This window comes from Eurosta solidaginis, chromosome 3 (assembly GCF_040869045.1).
Source record: "Eurosta solidaginis isolate ZX-2024a chromosome 3, ASM4086904v1, whole genome shotgun sequence".
Lineage (NCBI taxonomy): Eukaryota > Metazoa > Arthropoda > Insecta > Diptera > Tephritidae > Eurosta > Eurosta solidaginis.
In genome coordinates, this window is record NC_090321.1 from 164,825,102 (window position 1) to 164,848,739 (window position 23,638).

Sequence of the window (23,638 nt, forward strand, 5' to 3'; positions counted from 1 at the left end):
TGTGCCTACACGGATTCGATAGGGACTTTACAGTGGACCAAAGTTTATCTACACCGGCAGAGAGGTTACAACCGCTTAGGTGCTCCTCCCATTTCGCCCGCTTGTGTTCATCCACAAGCAATCTGATGCGTTGGTTTATATCCCTTATTTGGGGGTCGCCGGGATCGAGCTGTCTTATAAGGTCACGTTCTCTCGCTAAAGTTGAGGCCTCTGCCGGGAAGTGGGGCCGAATTTCGGGAATTCTACCGGCGGGAACCGAGGCGGATTCAATGACCTTGCGGAAAGCACGCTCCCCTTGGCGGGCATCATTTGGGGTAGGGAGGGAAACAAAGCGGTTGTCTGTAAAGGATTTGTATTCGTCCCACTTGTCTTCTTTAAAGTTAATGAAATTGCGTTTTTCTGCGGCGATGAAGTCGGTGGGACGCTCGAGCGAAATAAGTATAGGCAGGTGGTCGGATGCCAATGTTACCATCGGCTGCCAGTTGACGCAGTTTACGAGTTCTGCGCTCACGATTGAAATATCCGGCGAATTGTGACAGCTTCCTACCATACGTTTGGGGCCGTCTCCGTTTATAGTGCAGAACGTCGTTTCTTCTATTTGATCCGCTAACATCTCACCCCTACTGTCCACCCGCGAGTTTGAATGCCATAGATCGTGATGGGCATTGAAATCGCCTAAGATAATGCGATTGTTTCCAGTACGGCGCTATCAGGGTGGTATCCACTTGGCAACAGGTGACAGGAGGGACGTAGATGTTGATGATTTCTAGATTTGCATCGCCCGACCGGACAGATAGTCCTTGACGTTCTAAGACACTGTCCCTCCGGTTGTTGTTGTTGTTGTTGTAGCAATGCTCGCCCCACCTAATAGCCGCGACCGATCACAAATTGTCATCAATATCCTCTAACGGGAGACCAAGGAAACTTACCGTTTCAACAGGGGTGGACCATAAGGAAAGGGGTGTTAAGAGGCGTTGGTTCCACATTACAATAGAAGAGATGGTTGGTGTCATGTGGGGACACATTGCAAGCGGGGCATACATTTTGTATGTCGGGGTTGATTCTAGATAGGTTAGGGTTTAACCTGTTACAGTATCCAGAACTAAGTTGAGCAAGAGTGACACGCGTTTCCCTGGGGAGTATGCGTTCCTCTTCCGCGAGTTTTGGATAAATTTCTTTAAGTACTGGATTCACCGGGCAATTCCCGGCATAAAGGTCCGACGCCTGTTTATGGAGTTCACCAAGGACCTGCTTGTGTTTTTTCACTTCATACGGCTGGGTTCTCAGGTGCCGTATTTCCTCAAAATGCTAACGGAGATGACTCCTTAAGTCCCTAGGCGGTGCTGGTTCATCAATCAGATGTCTTTTGGGATGCCCAGGTTTCTGGGTATTCAACAGGAACTGTTTGGTCAGCATCTCATTTCTCTCCCTGGTGGGGGAGTATTCTCGCCTCATTATGCAGGTGGTGTTCAGAGGACATAAGAAGACAGCCCGTGGCGATTCTGAGAGCAGTATTTTGGCAGGCCTGTAGTTTCTTCCAGTGGGTGATTTTTAGGCTTGGCGACCATATGGGTGACGCGTAGCACGTAATCGGCTGGCTAATTGCTTTGTATGTAGTCATGAGCGTTTCTTTATCTTTTCCCCAGGTACTGCCAGTGAGGGATTTGAGGATTTTGTTACGGCACTGAATTCTCGGAACAATTGCGGCTGCGTGCTCACCAAAATGTAGATCCTGATCAAACGTCACACCCAAGATTTTGGGGTGTAGGACAGTCGGTAGCGTAGTGCCATCGACGTGGATGTTCAAAATGGTCGACATTTGGGACGTCCATGTTGTACATAAGGTCGCGGAAGATTTAGTCGGTGATAATGCCAGGTTTCGCGAGGCGAAAAAACTGGAGAGATCAGGGAGGTAGCCGTTTATTTTATTGCATAGCGCATCGATCTTTGGGCCTGGGCCTGTGGCCATTATTGTGCAGTCATCGGCGTAGGAAACGATTGTAACTCCTTCCGGTGGTGAAGGTAGCTTGGATATGTAGAAATTAAACAAAAGTGGGGATAGGACACCACCCTGTGGCACCCCTTGTTTAATTCTGCTTGGTTTTGATGTTTCGTTTCTAAATTGCACCGATGCCTGCCGACCACCCAGATAATTTGCGGTCCACCTTTTAAGACATGGGGAAAGGGTAGACCCTTCCAGGTCTTGCAGTAACGAGCCATGGTTGACCGTATCAAAAGCTTTTGATAGGTCTAGCGCTACGAGTACTGTTCTATGGTGGGGGTATTGATTTAAACCGCAATTTATCTGGGTGCTAATGGCATTTAGCGCGGTGGTAGTGCTATGGAGTTTTCTGAAGCCATGCTGATTAGGGGCTAGCTGCAAATTTGCTTGGAAATAAAGGAGCAAAATGGCTTCAAGCGTCTTTGCCACTGGCGATAGGAGAGATATCGGCCGATACGACTCACCTATGTTAGCTGGTTTCCCAGGCTTTAGTAGCGGGACCACCTTGGCCATTTTCCATTTCTAATGTATGACAAAGGTGGAAAGAGACAGGTTGAAGACATGCGCTAAATATTTGAAACCCTCTTTCCCCAGGCTTTTAAGCATCGGACTGGCTATGCCGTCTGGGCCCACTGCTTTGGATGGTTTAGCACGACCAATGGCGTCCTCAACCTCTTTTGCGGTGATGGTGATTGGTGACGCGCTGAATTTGTGTTTATGTGCGTGTCTATTGGCTCTCCGTCTATCTTTGTCGACCGTAGGATGCATTATATATTGTCGGCAGAAAGCGCTCGCTCATTTTTTCGCGTCCGGCAGCACTTTGTCACCAATGGCGATGGAAACTTTGTTGTTGTTGTTGTTGTTGTTGTTGTTGTTGTTGTAGCGATAAGGTTGCTCCCCGAAGGCTTTGGGGAGTGTTATCGAGGTGATGGTCCTTTGCCGGATAAAGATCCGGTACGCTCCGGTACCACAGCACCATTAAGCTGCTAGCCCGACCATCTCGGGAACGATTTATGTGGCCACATTAAACCTTCAATCTGATGCGTTGGTTTATATCCCTTATTTGGGGGTCGCCTGGATCAAGCTGTCTTATAAGGTCACGTTCTCTCGCTAAGTTTGCGGCCTCCGCCGGGAAGTGGGGCCGGATTTCGGGAATTCTCCCGGCGGGAATGAAATGTGCCGAGGCGGATTTAATGACCTTACGGAAGGCACGCTCCCCTTGGCGGGCATCAGTCGGGATAGGGAGGGCAGCAAAGCGGCTGTCTGTAAAGGATTTATATTCTTCCCACTTTCCTTTTTTGAAGTTTATGAAAGTGCGTTTTTCAGTGACGATGAAGTCGGCGGTACGCTCGAGCGAAATAAGTATGGGCAGGTGGTCGGATGCCAATGTTACCATCGGCTGCCAGTTGACGCATTTTACGAGTTCTGCGCCCACGATTGAGATATCTGGCGAGCTGTGACAGCTTCCTACCATACGTGTGGGGCATCTCCGTTTATTGTGCAGAACGTCGTTTCTTCTATTTGATCCGCCAACATCTCACCCCTACTGTCCGCACGCAAGTTTGAATGCCATAGATCATGATGGGCATTGAAATCGCCTAAGATAATGCGATTGTTGCCAGTGAGTAAGGCCCTGATATTAGGGCGGTATCCACTGGGGCAACAGGTGGAAGGTGGGATGTAGATGTTGATGATTTCTAGGTTTGCATCGCCTGACCGGACAGATAGGCCTTGACGTTCTAAGACATTGTCCCTGCGGTCGATGCCAGGATCAAATATATAATATTGCACAGAGTGGTGTATGATAAACGCGAGACCGCCTCCATTTCCGCTCTCGCGATCTTTTCTGTGGACATTATACCCAGAGCAGGTCTGCAATGCAGATCTTGCTGTGAGTTTAGTCTCTTGAATCGCAGCAATGCGGATGTTGTGCCGCTTCATGAAATCGACTATCTCCGTAATCTTCCCAGTTAGTCCATTACAGTTTAACTGCAGAATCTGAAGTGCATAAGGGGAGACGCCGCCACTCTGGGGGTAAGTGACGGGTGACTACGCCTGGGTTGTGGAAGGCCAGGACGCAATTGCTGTTGTGGCCCTGGGACTGGACGTCCTTGGGCAAGCATTGAGGTACCTGGATGATTTGGGTTTGCGACCTGGCAACATGGCGCGATGAAACCCGTCGGAAGGTTGCCGTCGCGGAGACCAGAACATCTAGGAAAGTGGCACCACCCAAGGCAAGAGCTGCATTGGGCGGATGTCGCAAACCTATATATTCTGTGCTGGCAGACGGTGCAAACGGAGGCAGGGACTAAGAGTCTGTTTCCCTGACCTGCACGATTGCTGCCGGAAAAGAGGGCTGGGGGGGTGGAGGGGGGGGGGGGGTAGAAGACGGGGGCAGGGGCTGATGCTCAGCATTGCTACCAACTCTACTACGAAGGTAGTAGTTATGAGTATCAGCTGTTTGTGTTGTTGGCGCCGTGGGACGCGAGCAGCAGCGGGTACTTGTTGTGGCTTGCTGAGCAGCGGGGCTGCTGAAAGGTAGTGGGGGGGGGGGGGGGGGGCGCTTAGGCGTAGACTACGGGACGCCCTTGGGCGTGAACAGCAAGGAGCCACAAAAGATTTATAAAAGTTACGTGGACGTCGGGTTTTGCGATCAAGCCCAGAACAACCTGTCCGATGCAACCATCCCTTGCACGAGACACACTGAACAGAGTATGACCGTCCTAAAAAGATTCTTTTCCGGCAGATGCAGCAAAACCATTTCTCAGGACCGGGGTCAGGAGACGGACCCGGATTGGATTCGATGCCTTCCCGGAGTAAGAGAATATGGAGCAGTCCTGCTGCAAGGATCTGCTGGGAGGATGACAATTTGTGGGAGGGACGAAACAAATTAAATGGGGTCACACTGAAATGACAGTCCTTGGTCGGGAAAAATCCCGAGTCGCTCCGGTACATAGAACCGACTGCCTTGGGAAGCGGTCGATGTCGGGATCAAATATATGATATTGCACAGTGTGGTGTATGATAAACACGAGGCCGCCTCCATTTCCGCTCTCGCGATCTTTTCTGTGGACATTATACCCAGAACAGGTCTGCAATGCAGATCTTGCTGTGAGTTTAGTCTCTTGAATCGCAGCAATGCGGATGTTGTGCCGCTTCATGAAGTTGACTATCTCCGTGATCTTCCCAATTAATCCATTACAGATTAACTGCAGAATTCTGAAGTGCATAGGGGTAGACGTCGTCACTCTGGGAGTAAGTGACGGGTGACTACGCCTGGGTTGTGGAAGGCCAGAACGCGATTGCTGTTGAGGCCCTGGGACTAGACATTCTTGGGTAGGCATTGGGGTACGCGGTGTATTGGGTATGCGGCCTGGCAACATGGCGCAATGTAACCCGTCGGGGGCTTGCTGTCGCGGAGACCAGAACGTCTAGGAAAATGGCACTGTCCATGGCAGGAGCTGCATTGGGCGGCTGTCGCAAACGTATACTGTGCTGGCAAACGGTGCAAAGGGAGGTAGGGACTAAGAGTCTGTTTCCCTAAGACGCAGACTACGGGACGTCCTAAGACGTGAACAGCAAGGAGCCACAAAAGATTTATAGAAGTTAGGTGGACGTCTGGTTTTGGGGTCTAGCCCAGAACAACCTGTCCGATGCAACCATCCCTTACACGAGACACACTGACAAGAGTATGACCGTCCTAAAAATATTCTTTTCCGGCAGATGCAGCAAAACAATTTCTCAGGACCGGGGTCAGGGGACGGACCCGGACTGGGTTCGATACCTTCCCGGAGCAAGAAAATATGGAGCAATCCCGCTGCAAGGAGCTGCTGGGAGGATGACAATTTGTGGGAGGGACGCAACAAATTAAATGGAGTTACACTGAAATGGCAGTCCTTGGTCGGGAAAAATCCCGAGTCGCTTCGGTACATACAATAAAAATAAAACCTGCGCTTTCAGTTGAAACCGCTTAGGTAATTGTCGACCTGATTGATAGTGTTGTATAGTGTTGCATATTCAAAAATAGGGCACTATTGTGAACGAGCGAATGAAACAACAACAACAACAACAGCGAATGAAATGAACATACGAATGTGCAGATAAACAAAAATAACAAAATAACAGCGTGGCGGCAGGGTGACATACATACAAACAAATACACGCATTTCATGTATGTTTTTGTAGTTCTCTGGTTGAGTGTCAAAAACATACTGCGCTAGAAGTAGAAATGTCATAGCAGCGAAAAAAAGTAACAATTAGCTGATAAACCTCCACCATCTGTATGGTTTTGGCATAATGAAACTGTTTAGCTAGGTGAAGCGTTTTCTTCAAGCTCGCTTGAAAAAAAATACACCTATTATAATAATGTGTGTATCCGCATTTTTGCGTGCAGGGTCGCATTATTGCCGATGGGCATGTTATAAATGAAACATCAGCTGATTGATTTTGATGTGGTGTGTTTGAGTTTAGGGCGCTGTAACATCACCCTCCTTTGGAAAGAAGTCGGCAGAGTGATCAATTCTGCTGGCTTCTTCTTACCTGACATTATTTGATTGAATTATGTCATCACCTTATCTTCCAATATGCAAATATAGTATAGTTATGCCAATTGGCATATTTGAAAATAATTTTATAAGTGTAAGTTTTCAGCTTTGTAAATTTATATAATTCATTTTAAATCACGTATGTTTATGGTTTAACTCTTAGCTACTAAGTCGTATGTTTACATATTATATTATTTGTAAATTTGATACATTTCAAGTTGTTTTTTTTTTTTTTTTTTTGTTTTTTTTTTTGTTTTTTTTTTTTTTTTTTGCATAGAAATGCCCTGCAAAGTAGTTATTATTTAAATATTACAATATAGAATTTGTAAATTTTGTATTTGTAAATAAAGCATAACTTGCCTAGAGTTATTTTTTGTACTTTTTGTACACGGTTTTTGTGAACAGTCTGTAATTTTTTCTTTTCTTTATCAAAAACTTTTACATTCGTCCCATCTATTTCCTTAACTATGTACGGCCCCTGATATATGCTTGCATGTTTATCGCGCGATTCTTTTTGTATTAGAACCTTATCATTTACGCAAATTTTTGACGGACAGGCATGTTTGTCATAATAATATTTATTTCGAAGTTTGTGTTTCTTTAAAAGTTCTTGCGCCAAAACATGTGATTTTTGCATGCGATATTTCGCCTCTTTCGCGTAGTTCTCCACGTCATAAATTGGATCAACTTTTCCTTTTTGAAGTTCATTCGGTAAAATGGGTTTTTTACCGAATACTAATTCGAACGGTGTAAATTTATTATCAAAAACTGTATTCGAAGTGGTAATGTGAAAAAACGTGAAATAATTCAAGTATCCCAGTCCGACAACGTGTCATTAAGATATGCGCGCAAGTATTCGTTAAACACTCCATGGTTTCGTTCGATTGAACCTAACGGTTCATGATGATACGCTGTGGAAAAATCGTGTTTGCCGTTTAAAAGTTTTGTCAGCTCTGAAAACACTTCATTTTTATATTCCGTGCCTAGATCAGATTTGATAGAATTCATTGGGCCATATGTTAAAATAAATGATCGAATACCGCAGAAGCTATGGTTTTCGCACTTTTATCCGGAACCGCTACTGTTACTAAGTATTTCGTTAAATCGCAAATTATGGTAACTGCGAACCTGTTACCATACTTTGATTCTGGTAACGGTCCTATTGTATCAATGACTACTATTTAAAATGGTTTGCAAGGTGTTGGTGTTAACACTAGCTTTTCTTTGGTTTTTGTTTTAACTTTGTTTAAAAGACAATCATTACATCTTTTGATATATTTCGATACATCAGGAGTCATATCTTTCCAATAAAATTTGGTTCGTAATTTTGCGTACAGTTTTTTCATTCCGCTATGTCCACCAGAAAGGGGATCATTATGGTAAATTCTCATAAGTTTTAGTTTTGTGTCTTCGTCTGTTATTGTCTCTACTAGATCTGTTAGAATAATTTCTAATGATTTTAAAATTTTATTTCTAATATTTTTGAAATTTGTAATAGTGTAATGTTCGAACAAAATATCGTTTTTAGGCCATTCAATTTGCTTAATTTTGTGTTTGCCGGCTTCTGATTCAAGCTTCGAACGTAATTTCTCTAAAGTCCTTATTTCGTTAACAAGCTCAAAGCTAAGTAACTCGAGTTTCTTATGTTTAATATGCGCAAAATTTTTTAAATTTGTTGTTTTATTATTTTTATTGTACGTAATTTCAGATCTTATTCGTGGAATCTTTTTTGAAAAATTAAATGAAAATTTGTCGTAGACATGTAAAGTAATTTGTTTTTCGTCGTTATTGTCTGTTTTCCAATGTAAATTTTTGTCGTTTGCCTGTTTTGTCATTGACCTTGTCTGTACTGCCAAAATTTGTTTGTTAGCTTCTTTAATCTCATCGATTGTTATACGCGATAGTGCATCAGCACAAACGTTTGATTTACCTTTTATATATACAATAGTAAAGTTATATTCAGATAGTTCCAGTCTTATTCTCGAAAGTTTTGAAGATGGGTCTTTCATTTTGAATAAGTATACCAGAGGTCTATGATCTGACTTTACAATAAAATGGGTGCCATAAACGTATGGTCGAAATTGCTTGATTGCAAAGTAAATAGCTAAAAGTTCTAACTCTATAATGGGTTTTTTCTGTTGTGCTTTATTAAATGCTTTAGAAGCGAAACAAATTGGTAAATCACTACCTTGCTGTTCTTGGCTTAAAATAGCGCCACATCCAGTTGTGGAAGCGTAATTTTGGTGAAAATAATGCTGCTTTCAAAGATAAAAATGCTTTTTCGCACTCTACATCCCATACGAATTCAACTCTTTTTCTGCTTAATCGGTTTAGAGGCGCTGCCAGAGACGCAAAATTAGGTATAAACCGTCTGTAATAGTTTGCAAACGCGACGAATCGTCGTACCGCGTCTTTATCAGTCGGTTTTGTATACTTTTTAATTGCGTTTATTTTAGAGTCGTCTGGCAACAAACCTTTGGCTGAACATTTGTGACCTAAAAATTTAACTTCTGGTCGTAAAAATTTGCATTTATTTGGGTTAAGTTTGATACTGAAACACCTACAAGTTTCGAAAACTTTTGAAAGATTTTTAATATGGTGTGCTTCACTGCAACCTATGACGATAATATCGTCGACGTACAAAAATGCGACGTTGGTTGGTATACCCGAAAAAGCTATTGTTATCATTCGTGAGAATGAATTTGGTGCTATATTTAAACCGAATGGCAGCACTTTCCATCTGAATGCACCAACCGAGGTGCTGAAAGAAGTAATGTCACGTGAGGCAGGATGCAAGGGGATTTGATGAAATCCTGAAAAAAGATCTAATGTGGAAAAATATTTTGCTCTACCGAGATTGTCTAATATATCGTCAACTCTAGCTAGTGGAAATTTATCAGCAATGAAATTTTTTGTTTACTGCGCGAAAATCTACGCACATACGATACGCTTTTTTGAAAAACGTTTATATTTTATTATCCACGCCATTTTGTACAAAAAAAAGCAATAGAATATATTGCCGCAGTGTTATATTTTTTTGAGTGAAGTGTTTTCATAATTGTAAGTGTGTTTTTGTCGTTCTTTTGGCCAATTCCCTGCCGTGGCCACCAAGTTTTGTTAAAACGGATTCCTGCACGAATATAGTTGACATTTTCTGAATTTTAATGATGCTAATTTCATTGCACTGGCCTAAAATACTTTATAAAGGTTTATTTATTCTTTCCGCAAGGATTGTTTACGTTTTCGCTTCACCTTCCTCTACGCCGGCAGCTTGCTTTGGCATATAATTGGACCCAACGAACAGACACAAATTATAGCTGTCTATTATAATGGAATCAATAGCCACGGCTTTATTTATGGAGTTGGAAAGCAACGCATACGAAAATTGCCAGGCGAGAATGGAAAGGCAAATATTGCGAGATTTGTGTAATCCATTTGAGATGAGTGACGAATTGTAAGAAATTGAACTTAAAAGTGGTAAAGTTTAATGACTTATTTAGGTTCAAAAAAAACTTTCGACTTAACAAGAATGCTTTCAAGTATGTGTTAGATACTTTTGCCGGGCAAATACGTCCAAGGACTTCGACATCGACATGTTGTTTTTGACCTGGAAACATATAAAAAACAATCATCATCAAGCTTTCTACGTTTCTTAACAAGTTTTACTTACATTTTTGTTAAAATTCTGTTATAAATTAATAAAAAAATAAAAATAAAATATTTTTCCGCCAACTAATTTGCAACTTAGAAAAACGGAACTACGTTCGAAATGCAGAATACACAAAATCGAACGTTCGAAGTTGGATCGAAAGAGATTGGAACACAGAATACCAAAATTGCCAAATCGAAAAAATTCCAATCCAAGTCGAAATGCAGAATAGGGCTGATTATTTTTCGCGTATCAATTTTTTGAGTGCGCCCCACACATTCCGACAGCTTTTGGTATTTTTTAATATTATTTTCGATTTTTTTTTCTTCTAGCATGGAGCTTTGAAATGCTCTCTTTTTCATTTTTTAAACTTATTTTTTATATGGTTTTCGTCGGGTGAAAATGGTGGAATTTAAAAAATAACAAAACAACCGTGATAATCATTTGATTGTCATATGAGAGTCAGTAGTGACAACATGATTAAATCGGATAAACTGTTCTCGCATACATAAAATTCCGTTGAGAATTATGTATCTGTCTCACATGCATAATGGTATCTGCTGTATGTTCTTTTGTTCTGTACCAGATGTCCGAAGCTTTCCCAGTTTGAGTCCTTTTTCATGATTATAGGCTGTCGTTGGGTACATGCGGACATGCGTGAGCGAACAAAGGAATATACAAAAATTTGAGTATCAATGTTTACGTCATCGCAGGATCAGCATTGTCAATTACAAGTGTGAGTGTATTAGTAAAACTATCAGCGTTTCTTGTAGGGCAATTGGTTTTTGGTTTTTCGCCATATCCATAACCTAAAAATATTTGAGTTGGTGGATTTATTAACTTTTTGTAGATTTTATTCATTGTTTTGGATACGCTATGATTAAGAAACTTATTTTTTGTTTAATATGTTTGTAATTTTTTGCGTTTTCTTCATGTTTATGAAATTTTCGCGATTTTTAGGTTACGGCACCATTAATCGATCACATTGACTATACGACTATGGCGTTAGGGTTAAGGAAGTTTAATTGGCCCTTTAGCGTAGGCTTTGGTTGTGTTATGTAGTACTTCAATTATCGTTTACATCAGGCATGCTTAACCAACGAAACGATATCATTTCGTTACGATAATCAACGTTAATAAACGAAACGAAGTCATTTCGTTTCGTTTATTAACGTTGAGATCGTCAAATTAACGAAATGATTTCGTTTCGTTTTCTGCCATATCAAAACGAAATCAAATCGTTTATGTTGATTATTAATTTCAAACTATGCTGGCAAAGCTGATTGATGGCGGAGTCATTAAAGGTGAAAGCATTATCCAAGCTGATTGCAACTTTTCTCATGAATTTTGACAGTACGAACATTTCTCAGAGTATTTTTGACATTACCACCAACGAATTACACAAACAAATTACATAGAGTTTGTGTGTGTATGTGCGCTCGTTGTTGCCACCTTACGGCTTCACCATGGCTATAGCATTGCCAGCACAATTCAAACATAAAGTATCACGTTTTCGTTAACGTTTTTAACGTTAACGAAAGCTTTTCGTTTCGGTTAAAAACGAGATACAATTTATCTTGATAATTTCTTTATCGATAATATTTCGAAGTGTTTCAACGGAAACGGTGGAAATTTTTTGATAAACGATTAGCTTAACGTTAAGGTGCATCCCTGGTTTACATGCATACTTGACAGCACGGGGACGCCATTAAAGGCAAAAGCATAGGGTAAAGGAGCTCGATGTGTCTGGCCTAGTGTGGGAGTGAAGGAATCAGACACTGATAATGTTTGTGGTGGATGCGCACAATTAAGGACATATTTGTTGATTGAATTCGCTGCACTAAGCGGACTACCACCATTATGTGGTGTATTCACTCCATCCGACATTGCCTGCAAGCACTTTAAATTGTTTTTGTTGGTCAATTCGTGTTTTGAATTATTTTTTGTTTATTTCAATGTCTTCTTTTGGGCCATCAATTTGCACAGATAAACCCTTGAATCTCAGCTCAAACGCAGTCAAAATAGATTCAAATCCAGATCTAAGGGAAACCAGCATGTTTTCATAAGCTTTACTGAGTTTTTCATGTGAATTTAAGCACGGCTTTAACCCTTAATAAATAAATAACTAACTATAATTAATATTGCGGCTTTTACGAGTAAACCCACATCATACTCGGATATAATGCCTTCACAGCAGGTATGATGAAATATTTGTTTGCAAAATCCACTGCACGGCACCATCAAGCTATCTCTTTTTGAGAAATGCTTATCGCATTTACCACAATAGTTATCCATTCTTGTTTTTTAAAAAGGCAAAAAGGCAAAAGTCACAACAGGAAGAGTAAAAAAGCATAAAAACACAAAGCAAGCAAAACCACGTCTGCACACGTTCGTTCAGCAAAAATACCTTCTATAAAGAAGTTTGGTAAAAATTGATAAGCAGCGCCTCGAAATACATATAGCTACATGGATTATAAGATTTTTTTTTATCATACTTGCTATGTAAATAACAGAGTTTATTGAAGTAGTTCCTTTATAATTATTTTGATTAAATTTAAAAAAATATAAATTTTTTTTGTTATAGATCTGGTGAAGTCAAGGGTGCCGTTATCGGTATTGACTTGGGTACCACTAATTCTTGTGTAGCTGTCATGGAGGGTAAACAAGCAAAAGTCATTGAAAATGCTGAAGGCGCACGGACAACCCCATCTCATGTGGCTTTTACTAAGGATGGTGAACGTTTGGTTGGTATGCCAGCAAAACGTCAGGCAGTTACAAATTCGGCAAACACTTTTTATGCCACCAAACGTTTAATTGGTCGAAAATTTGATGATCCGGAAGTTAAAAAAGATTTAAAGAACTTGTCATACAAAGTAGTGAAGGCGTCAAATGGTGACGCTTGGGTTTCAGCAACTGATGGCAAAGTGTACTCCCCATCTCAAATTGGCGCTTTTATTTTGATGAAAATGAAAGAAACAGCTGAAGCTTATCTAAATACGCCCGTTAAAAACGCTGTTATCACCGTACCTGCCTATTTCAATGACTCACAGCGCCAGGCTACAAAAGATGCTGGTCAAATTGCTGGTCTGAATGTATTGCGTGTGATCAATGAACCCACAGCCGCTGCATTAGCTTATGGCATGGATAAAACGGATGATAAAATGTAATTTTTATAATAAATCAGTGTATAAAATAACTTTTAATAACTATTTGGCTTTGTTCTTGTTTCCAGTATTGCCGTATACGATTTGGGTGGTGGTACTTTCGATATCTCAATTCTGGAAATCCAAAAAGGTGTTTTTGAAGTTAAGTCCACTAATGGCGATACCCTTCTTGGAGGTGAAGATTTTGATAACACAATTGTTAATTTTCTGGTGTCTGAGTTCAAAAAAGATACTGGAATAGACATAACAAAAGATAACATTGCTATGCAACGTTTAAAGGAAGCAGCTGAAAAGGCCAAATGTGAATTGTCGTCCTCACAGCAGACAGATATAAATTTGCCCTATCTGACCATGGATAACTCTGGACCACAGCATATGAATTTAAAAATGACACGCTCTAAACTTGAAAGTCTTGTTGGTGATTTAATTAAACGTACAATTCAACCCTGCCAAAAGGCTTTGTCTGATGCTGAAGTTTCTAAAACGGAAATTGGAGAAGTTTTGCTGGTTGGTGGGATGACAAGAATGCCTAAGGTTCAGCAAACAGTTCAAGATTTATTCGGTCGTCAACCGTCTCGTGCTGTAAATCCCGACGAGGCTGTAGCCGTTGGCGCCGCAATACAGGGTGGTGTGCTAGCTGGTGATGTCACTGACGTTCTGTTGCTTGATGTTACACCTTTGTCTTTGGGTATTGAAACGTTGGGTGGAGTTTTTACTCGACTAATTTCACGTAACACAACCATTCCCACTAAAAAATCTCAGGTGTTTTCAACAGCTGCTGACGGCCAAACACAAGTGGAAATCAAAGTTCATCAAGGCGAACGTGAAATGGCATCTGATAACAAGCTGCTTGGGTCGTTCACTTTGGTAGGCATTCCACCAGCACCTCGTGGTGTCCCTCAAATCGAAGTTGTATTTGACATTGATGCCAATGGCATTGTACATGTTTCTGCCAAGGACAAGGGCACTGGCAAGGAACAACAAATAGTAATTCAATCTAGCGGCGGTTTGAGCAAGGACGAAATCGAAAATATGATTAAAAAAGCTGAGGAATATGCGGCTACTGACAAAAAGAAGCGCGAGCTCATAGAGCTAGTCAATCAGGGCGAGAGCATTGTGCACGATACAGAAACCAAAATGGAAGAATTCAAAAGCCAATTGCCAGCTGAAGAAGTAAGTTTACCTGTAGAAAAGTGTTGACAAGCTTTTGTATTTAAAACTTTTCTTTTAGTGCGAGAAGCTAAAGAAGGAAATCGCAGATTTACGAACGCTCCTGGCGAATAAGGACACTGCCGAACCCGAAGATGTCAGGAAAGCTACTACCCAACTGCAGCAGTCATCACTGAAGCTCTTCGAGATGGCATATAAAAAGGTAATGATTAATAGTAAATAAAATAGCAAATGGGTTAAAGGAATCATATTGTGCTCTTATAGATGTCAGCGGAACGCGAAAGTGCTGGTGCTGGAACTACAAGTTCGGAACAAACCAACTCCGAGGAAAAGAAAGAGGGAAAGAATTAAGGGTGACTGCTTTAATAAATTGTTTCCGAGTGTGTGAATATTATCTGGTAATTGTTATAGATGAAACCTATTTCTAAATATAGAACTCTAGTTTTCACAGAATGCAAGAAGAGAACCATAAGAAATAATATGGCCATAGAATTTTTATTGTTTATTATGGTGCAGAAAAGTAAATGACTAAGTCACAAGTTATGAATCTTCACAATTGGTGAAACGGAGTTTGAAATAAGATTTCACCACAGTTTTATTTGTATGTGCTTTTTTGTTATTTAAAATAAAATAGAATAGTTTCTAATTATTCAGTTTAAACATAATCACGAAGAAAGAAGAGTAGGAGTATTCGTATCAAAATAAAGAAACTAAATTAAGTTACTTTTAAGCAGTTGATTGTTAGTGATTTAACAATTTTCTAAAATGATCGTACGTAAACTCTCGTTTATTTTTTGTGAAATACATAAAGAAATAAATATATACATATAATGTATTAATAAACAAATATTTAAATATTTAGACAAAAAATGTTTTTGTATTTAATGCATTCAATATCGTATGCTGAGTGCAAAATTTTTCATAAACGCCCTACCTCAACAATTGTGTCATACCTCCCCTATCGTCAAAATCTTAGATAGCGGTAGGTAGTTTTTAAAAAGTTTTCTGAGATAGGACGCCGAGATATATTATTATTACACTCATCCACCACCGCGCTTACAATCATCGTTTTAGTTTTATATAAACTGCCCACCCATCGTCACACATCCGCTTATACCTACCCGAAAGATTTTCCGCCTGTCGTAATTACGGTAAAATTTAATTTGCCTTTATTCTTCTAGATCTTGAATTAGCCCAAAAATATACAACCTGTCGTTCTCGCGAAATTTTTTTCCTGCGAAAAACTTCCTCCAATTCTCTTAGGGAGAACAATAATTGGGGAATAGGAATTTAGCTGTTTTGCCAAATGACATTTTGTTGCGTATTTTTATTTTGGTTTAAGAACTACAAAAATTTAATAAAATAAAATATAAATAATGGACAATATTGCATTTCATGTGGTATTGGACGAAACGAGTAATGAATTGGTTCCACAGCAACATCTACAGATAAGCGCGAAAAAGACTGTGCGATAACGCAAATCTGCTAGAGTTGCCTTTCAAATTACAACATGCATATGGTGCATGTATTAATAAACAGTTATAACAAAAATTATGGAAACTTTCAATTTTGATTCAAAAATAGTTTAAATATTGCCAAGTTCCCAAATTCATTGTCATTCGCTTCGAAGGGTAACCGATATTTTTACATGCAAATGCACATGGAATTTGGTTTGTTAAAGCGGCTGAAGACTGCAAATATCGCAAAAAAATCACTAGCTTAAAAAATCATATTTCCGAAACAAATACATTTTCCGCACCCATTGAAATACAGAATGTTTAAAAAATATGTGGCTGACCTTAAAAGGAAAATATAAAGGTACATTAATTAAATTTTTTAATTATTTATCTATTTAAATTATTTTTTAAGTTTATCTAAGTTACTTTACAACACTCAATAGTAATTTTTTCCAGTGCAGCAGTTAACATTTTTTTGGCTCAGAAAATAGGGAGTCTAGAATGAAATTGTTACAATTTTTTGTTTTAAATAATTTAAAATAAATCATATTCAGGGCTGTCATGGAATCCAATTGTTGTCGGAATCGGATTTAAAAACGACAAAATAATTACTTTGGTGTCATGAAATCCAATGTTATCGGTTTAATGTTCGAATTGGAATTAGTGTCGGTTTTAGGTGTCACAGAATCCGATAATATCGATTTTGCTATCGGAAACAAACCAATCAGTTAAATGCTATTGGATTTCATTTTTTCCTAGTTGTATTTCTCTTGCAGTTGAGTATTTTCTAAAAATGTAAGTAAATAAAGGTTTATTTTATAAAAATAAATGTAAATTTACATATATTTTCATTCTTAATAGGGGAAAACATAAAAATTCATTGCAAAACAGTATTTTGACTGAATTTATTTGGAACATTTAGATATTGCGAAGGGCTTCACGAAGCACATCATCTAAAATAGTTGACACCGTGCTTCTACCTACACTCATGCTAGAATCCTTGCTAACTGATATTTGATAGGGTCTGTGGCGGTTTACTAACTAGCCTTTTTACATTAGTCAATGAGAGTCATTTTACTTCGCGACACGATTCACATGTCATTCAATGATAAATGTCAAAATGAGTTTTATACTCTTTCTTACTTTGTTCTTTGTTCTTTGTTCGAGCGGCCGTGACAAGCGCACGCATTCATCATAAATTTGTAAAAACTAAATCGCAAACACTGTGGTTCATCCGCGAATAAAATCAAGAAATATTTATATAAAGTTATACAGTGTGTTTCCTTGATTCGGCAGCGATAAGGCGTTTCATTAGAAACCATCATTTGTTGGAATAATTCTGCCGACAAAGAAGCCCACATTGGTGACCCCGACATATAACAAATACAATACAGTGAACAAGGTGCAAATACATATTCGCATTGCCCTCATCGTTTATCGACTCGGGAATGGAATAAACTTACCAAAAACATTAAAGCATCGATATTTTCACAAAACCAAAAGTGAATTTAATCAGAAAAGTGCAATCAAAATCGTCTTTTTTGCAAAAGTCAAAAAATTAAAAACGCACAAATTTCACCAGCTGATTCACACATTACGTCACTTGTGCGCAACAAATTAAATTGTTTGCAACACAAAAACATTATTATCCAAAAAATTGATTTGGGAAACGTGCCCAACAGAAGCCGAAGTGGAAGATAACCAGTATCTTGACGATTTCAACCAGAGCTTTCGGATGATATTCAAGATGGACGAATCGAACAATTCAAATGGACAATCAGCATCAAACGTAAGTACCGCTAGCAATTTTCCTTTACCTGAAATTAGTAGAATTACAATAAGGGCACCGACGTTCGTAAAAAATGAACCGGATTTATTTTTTATTCAAATGGAAGCTCAATTTACCAACGGTGGAATCACTAGAGATAACGCTAAATATAATCATGTCATTGCTGCACTCGATCCTCAATATTTGTCAATGGTTTCTGATTTGATTCGTAATCCGCCGGACGACGGCACAAAATATGAAACATTAAAAGCGCGTTTAATTAATGAATATACAGCATCTGATCAAAAGAAATTAAAAGTTTTGGTAACAGAAATCGAACTCGGTGATGACAAACCATCGCATTTATTGCGTAAAATGCGTGATTTAGCACGAAGTTCTATGAGTGATGAAGCATTAAAATCACTTTGGATCGATCGTCTGCCCGAAAATGTGAGAGCGGTTGTAGCCATTTCTAACGATAATTTGAACACATGCGCCACTCTGGCCGATAAAGTAGTGGAATTAACTTCTTCGAAACAAATCTCCGAAATCAAAACGGAAATAAACCCTTCTTTGTCACAATTAAAAGCACAAATTGATGAACTCACAAAATCGTTTAATGACTTTAGGGCAAGTCGAAGTAAAAGTCCCAACCGAAACAACAACAGTAACAGACGTTCTCGATCTAAATCAAATAGAAAACATCCATATTGCCGTTATCATTACAAATTCGGGGCACTTGCTCGCAAATGTGAACAACCTTGCCGGTTCAAAAAACCTGAAGGCAGTTCAAATGATAATTCGGAAAACTAAAAACCACTTCGCCACCGACGGTACACGAAGTGGAATCAAATCTCACTCGCCGTCTCTTCGTCACTGATCAATCAAATCATCGTAAATTTTTAGTCGACACTGGCGCAGACTTATCAATTTTGCCAAAAAATTTATTCAATAAATTAAATAAACCAAATTCCTATAAACTTTTCGCCGCAAACGGCACACCCATAGAAACTTTCGGTAGCATTACTTGCAATGTCAATTTAGGACTAAGACGTGATTTCATTTGGACATTTTTGATAGCAAATGTGTCCAAACCCATTCTTGGCGCTGATTTTCTTGATGAATACGGATTGCTGGTTGATATAAAAAATAAACAATTGATCGATGTTCATACAAATTTACGAACTAAATGCAATTCTCATCTTACACATTATCAAAGAGTCTCTTCGGTTCATTGCAAATCTGATTTCAGCGAAATAATAAATGAATTTGTAGATCTCACTCTGCCTCCAACCTTCAATAAACGTGATAATTTGAAACCTAGTACGGTAAAACATCAAATTATTACAACGGGTCGTCCCACTTTTTCACGAGCACGTCGTTTAAACCCTGAAAAACTTAAACTAGCTAAAGTTGAGTTCGAAGCAATGCTAAAAGCGGGAATTTGTTAACCAAGTAAAAGTCCTTGGGCAAGCCCATTGCACATAGTACCCAAAAAAGGCGGCACATGGCGTTTTTGCGGGGATTATCGTGCTTTAAATGCCGTTACAATTCCTGATCGATATCCCTTACCTCACATCCAAGATGTAACACACATATTTGCAAACAAACAAATTTTTTCAAAAATCGATCTCGTTAGCGCATACAATCAAATCCCAATAGCAGAAGAAGACAAAGAGAAAACTGCAATCATTACACCCTTCGGCTTATTTGAATTCAATGTGATGACTTTTGGTCTCAGAAACGCGTCTCAAACTTTTCAACGTTTCATGAACAGTATTTTTCACGATCTTGATTTCGTCGTTGTCTACATCGATGACATTTGCATAGCTTCAAATGACATGAGCGAACATCGAAAACATTTGAAAATTGTCTTACAACGTCTTAAAGAAAAAAACATTAAAATCAACCTTGCCAAATGCGAATTTGGACAACAAAAAATCACTTTTCTCAGTCACATCGTCACAAAAGATGGCATTTTACCAAAAACTGAAAAAGTTGATGTCATTAAAAATTTCAAAAAACCTGAAAAAGCACACGAACTCCGTAGTTTTTTGGCAATCCTTAACTCATATCGTCGCTTTCTACCGAATGCTGCTCAAATCCAAGGCAAACTTCAGCTGCTAATAAAAGGCAACAAAAAAAAAAGATAATTCGCAAATTGCTTGGAACGACGATGCATCTTTAGCATTTGAAAAATGTAAAGCTGATATCGCCAACGCTGTCCTGTTAGCTCACCCAATTCCCAATACAACTTTGGCATTACACGTGGATGCTAGTAATCACGCAATAGGGGCAGCCCTTCACCAAATCAACAATGGTCAACTTCAACCATTAAGTTTCTATTCCAAACGATTAACCGATACCCAAAAGCGTTATAGCACCTATGATCGTGAACTTTTGGCAATCTTTCAGGCAATCAAACACAACAAATTTATGATCGACGGACGCAATTGCATTGTGTATACTGACCATAAACCATTAACATTTGCCTTTCGACAAAATCCCGACAAAGCTTCACACAGACAAGCACGTCAACTTGATTTCATTGGTCAATTCACAACGGACATTCGTCACATTTCCGGCAAAGATAACGTTGTTGCAGACTTATTGTCGCGCATTGAAGAAATCAAAGTTAACGATATCAGCTTAGAACTTCTAGCAAATTCTCAAATAAACGACAACGAACTAAATGACATTCTGGAAGGAAAAATCCCATGTTCTTTAAATTTGAACAAAATTTATCTTCCTGGTTCTAATCTGCACGTTTATTGCGACACATCTTCTAAGCAAATCAGACCCTTTATCGTCGGTAACATGCGAAAGAGAATTTTCAATCTGGTGCACAACATCTCGCATCCTGGTAAAAGGGCTTCTGTCAATTTATTAACCGAACGTTATGTATGGCCAAACATCAAATCGGATGTCTCTAAATGGTCAAGTGAATGTGTTAATTGCCAAAAAAGCAAAGTTCACAAACATAACAAAACTGCTTTAGCTAATTTCAATGCACCTGACGGTCGTTTCAAACACATAAATATTGATATCATTGGACCTTTGCCGTTATCCAAGGGATTCCGTTATTGCTTAACATGCATTGATCGTTTCTCACGCTGGCCAGTTACAATCCCCATCGAAAACATGACAGCTGAAACGGTAGCCAATGCACTCATTCGTGGATGGATTTCACACTATGGCGTACCATTATATGTCACAACCGATCAAGGTCGACAATTCGAATCGAATGTATTCAAAGAATTGAATCGTCTTCTTGGTTGTAAACACATCCGTACCACTCCCTATCATCCACAAGCCAACGGCTTGATTGAACGGTTCCATAGAACTCTGAAGGCATCAATCATGTGTCATCAAAACGAAACTTGGTATGACGTGTTACCTTTAATCATGCTCGCATTAAGAACGACAATTAAAAATGATTTACAAGCTTGTCCAGCTGAATTGTTATACGGCACAACTTTAAGATTGCCGGGCGATTTTCTCGATGACAAAACTACTGATCTCTCGACAGATTTTGTTAAAAAGCTAAAAAACGTCATGAACCAAATCAAAACCATTGTCACTTCGAATCACTCTGTGAACCATTGTTTCATTCAAAAAGAACTTTCGAATTGCACACATGTATTCCTACGTGATGATTCCGTTAGAGCACCATTTAAACAGCCATATGATGGCCCATTTGAAGTTGTTAAACGAAAAGAAAAAAATTTCGACATTCGGGTAAATGGAAGATTGGTAACGGTATCATGTGACCGTTTAAAAGCAGCTGTATCATATAAGGATAATAATGAAACGAATACCAAAAATTTTATTGTAAAAAATAATGTTAAAGAAAACAATGAACCTCTTAGTCAAAAATTTGAACATGCCAAAAAATCCAATAACGTTAACTGTGTACCCACAGAAGTTAGAACACGATCAGGAAGACTGATTAGAAAACCCAATCGTTTTGTAACTTTTTCAACGTGATCGGTGGATCACTGGTGGGGGAGTATGTGGCGGTTTACTAACTAGCCTTTTTACAATAGTCAATGAGAGTCATTTTACTTCGCGACACGATTCACATGTCATTCAATGATAAATGTCAAAATGAGTTTTATACTCTTTCTTACTTTGTTCTTTGTTCGAGCGGCCGTGACAAGCGCACGCATTCATCATAAATTTGTAAAAACTAAATCGCAAACACTGTGGTTCATCCGCGAATAAAATCAAGAAATATTTATATAAAGTTATACAGTGTGTTTCCTTGATTCGGCAGCGATAAGGCGTTTCATTAGAAACCATCATTTGTTGGAATAATTCTGCCGACAAAGAAGCCCACAGGTCCTTCAGCTAAAAATCGGAACGTAGCTGCTAGTTGCAGCACTGGGAGAACTTTCGAGCGACTTGAGCGTCCTTCAATGGTGTCCAATACCATTCGGAAAGCCTCTTTGTTTATGCGATAGTATGCAATGTAACTGCAAATACACTATAAATATTTATAAACCCACATTAAGAAATAATATTTAATTACGCTGTCTGGAAACTCAAATGGATTGCTGCGATCTCTCAAAATTTTCCTTTTGACCTTCTCGCAACTTTCTTCTTCCAATAATATAAATGCTACAACTGCTGATGCCATTTTGATGTCAATAAAGTTGTTTATTTCTTTTTAAAGGCACAAAACAATTATTTTATAAAATTTTGCCAAAAAAATTAACATCAAAATTGCCGGTGCACCACAAAACAGCTGATTCGAACATCGGTTTTATTTACATTCGAAAGAGCAAAACTAGTACGGTTTTATGACACCAATTTAAATCAATATTGATTTATAATTCCGACAAAACGCAAAACCGACTTGGATTCCATGACAGCCCTGATTGTGTGGAAGTTATTCAGCCCTATTCTTCAATCCATCGTAGAAAATCTACGAATACAACCCTCCGCTACGAACATTCACCCTTATGCGGCAGTTATGCGGCAGTTACCCACCGACGTGTGCCGTACGTAAGGACGTTTGTCGTACGAAGCACGATTGGCCGAACTCTCAAGCCCGTAGGAATCCATGTGTGCGTCTGTGTACATGTACATAACATATTTGTGTGTGTATTGTTTACAGATAAGCACTGTTGCCATTGACCATTTTGCATGTATGCTTATGGAAACATCAACTTTTTCCAATTTAATTTTTGATATTGTAAAAGGCCGGAATACATATTAAATAAGTATAAATAGATAAAATATTTATAATCTGCACTTTTACATAATTATTTCGAATTATTTTCACAATTTTTCAAACTTTAATTAGGCGTTTTTGCATAAAATTGCAAACGGTCAAAAATTAGCGTACAAAAGTTTACTAGGCAACTCTGTCTACTGAGAGAGCGATCAGCTGACACGTTCTTACGGAAAAAATCAAAATGGTTTTGATTTCTACGTTCCGGGCTACGTACGTACGGGCGTTGCACGTCGGTGAGTTTTCGTTTACATTGCACACTCATAAGATAGGTCGTGTCAGCTGACACGTTTTTGGTACGTACGTTCGTGAGTAACTGCCGCATTACTCCCGAACGTACGTACCAAAAACGTGTCAGCTGACACGACCTATCTTATGAGTGTGCAATGTAAACGAAAACTCACCGACGTGCAACGCCCGTACGTACGTAGCCCGGAACATAGAAATCAAAACAATTTTGATTTTTTCCGTAAGAACGTGTCAGCTGATCGCTCTCTCACTAGGCAGAGTTGCCTAGTAAACTTTTGTGCGCTAATTTTTGACCGTTTGCACTTTTATGCAAAAACACCTAATTAAAGTTTGAAAAATTGTGAAAATAATTCGAAATAATTATGTAAAAGTGCAGATTATAAATATGTAATCTATTTA

At 39.2% G+C, this 23,638-nt stretch overlaps 1 protein-coding gene and 1 long non-coding RNA gene across 4 annotated transcripts in view; one reads left to right on the plus strand and one right to left on the minus strand.

Annotated features, from left to right (window-relative positions):
* Hsc70-5 (Heat shock protein 70 cognate 5) overlaps positions 1-15,399 on the plus strand; it is a 54,904-nt gene extending 39,505 nt beyond the window's left edge. The window contains exons 3-7 of one of the 3 annotated variants that reach the window (XM_067773712.1): positions 12,780-13,358; positions 13,428-14,532; positions 14,591-14,731; positions 14,794-14,927; positions 14,981-15,399. In XM_067773712.1, the coding sequence (XP_067629813.1) occupies positions 12,780-13,358; positions 13,428-14,532; positions 14,591-14,731; positions 14,794-14,880 (1,912 nt within the window). In that variant the 3' untranslated portion in view covers positions 14,881-14,927; positions 14,981-15,399. Of the gene's footprint in view, positions 1-12,779; positions 13,359-13,427; positions 14,533-14,590; positions 14,732-14,793 lie in introns of all 3 variants that reach the window. The other 2 variants (XM_067773713.1, XM_067773711.1) reach the window with 2 other exon arrangements.
* LOC137244562 (uncharacterized) lies at positions 15,022-22,695 on the minus strand. Its single transcript, XR_010951101.1, has 3 exons — positions 22,286-22,695; positions 21,885-22,229; positions 15,022-16,773 (listed from the first exon to the last, which is right to left on the minus strand). It is a non-coding gene; the product is annotated as an uncharacterized lncRNA (long non-coding RNA).
* Between the last annotated feature and the right edge of the window lie 943 nt (positions 22,696-23,638).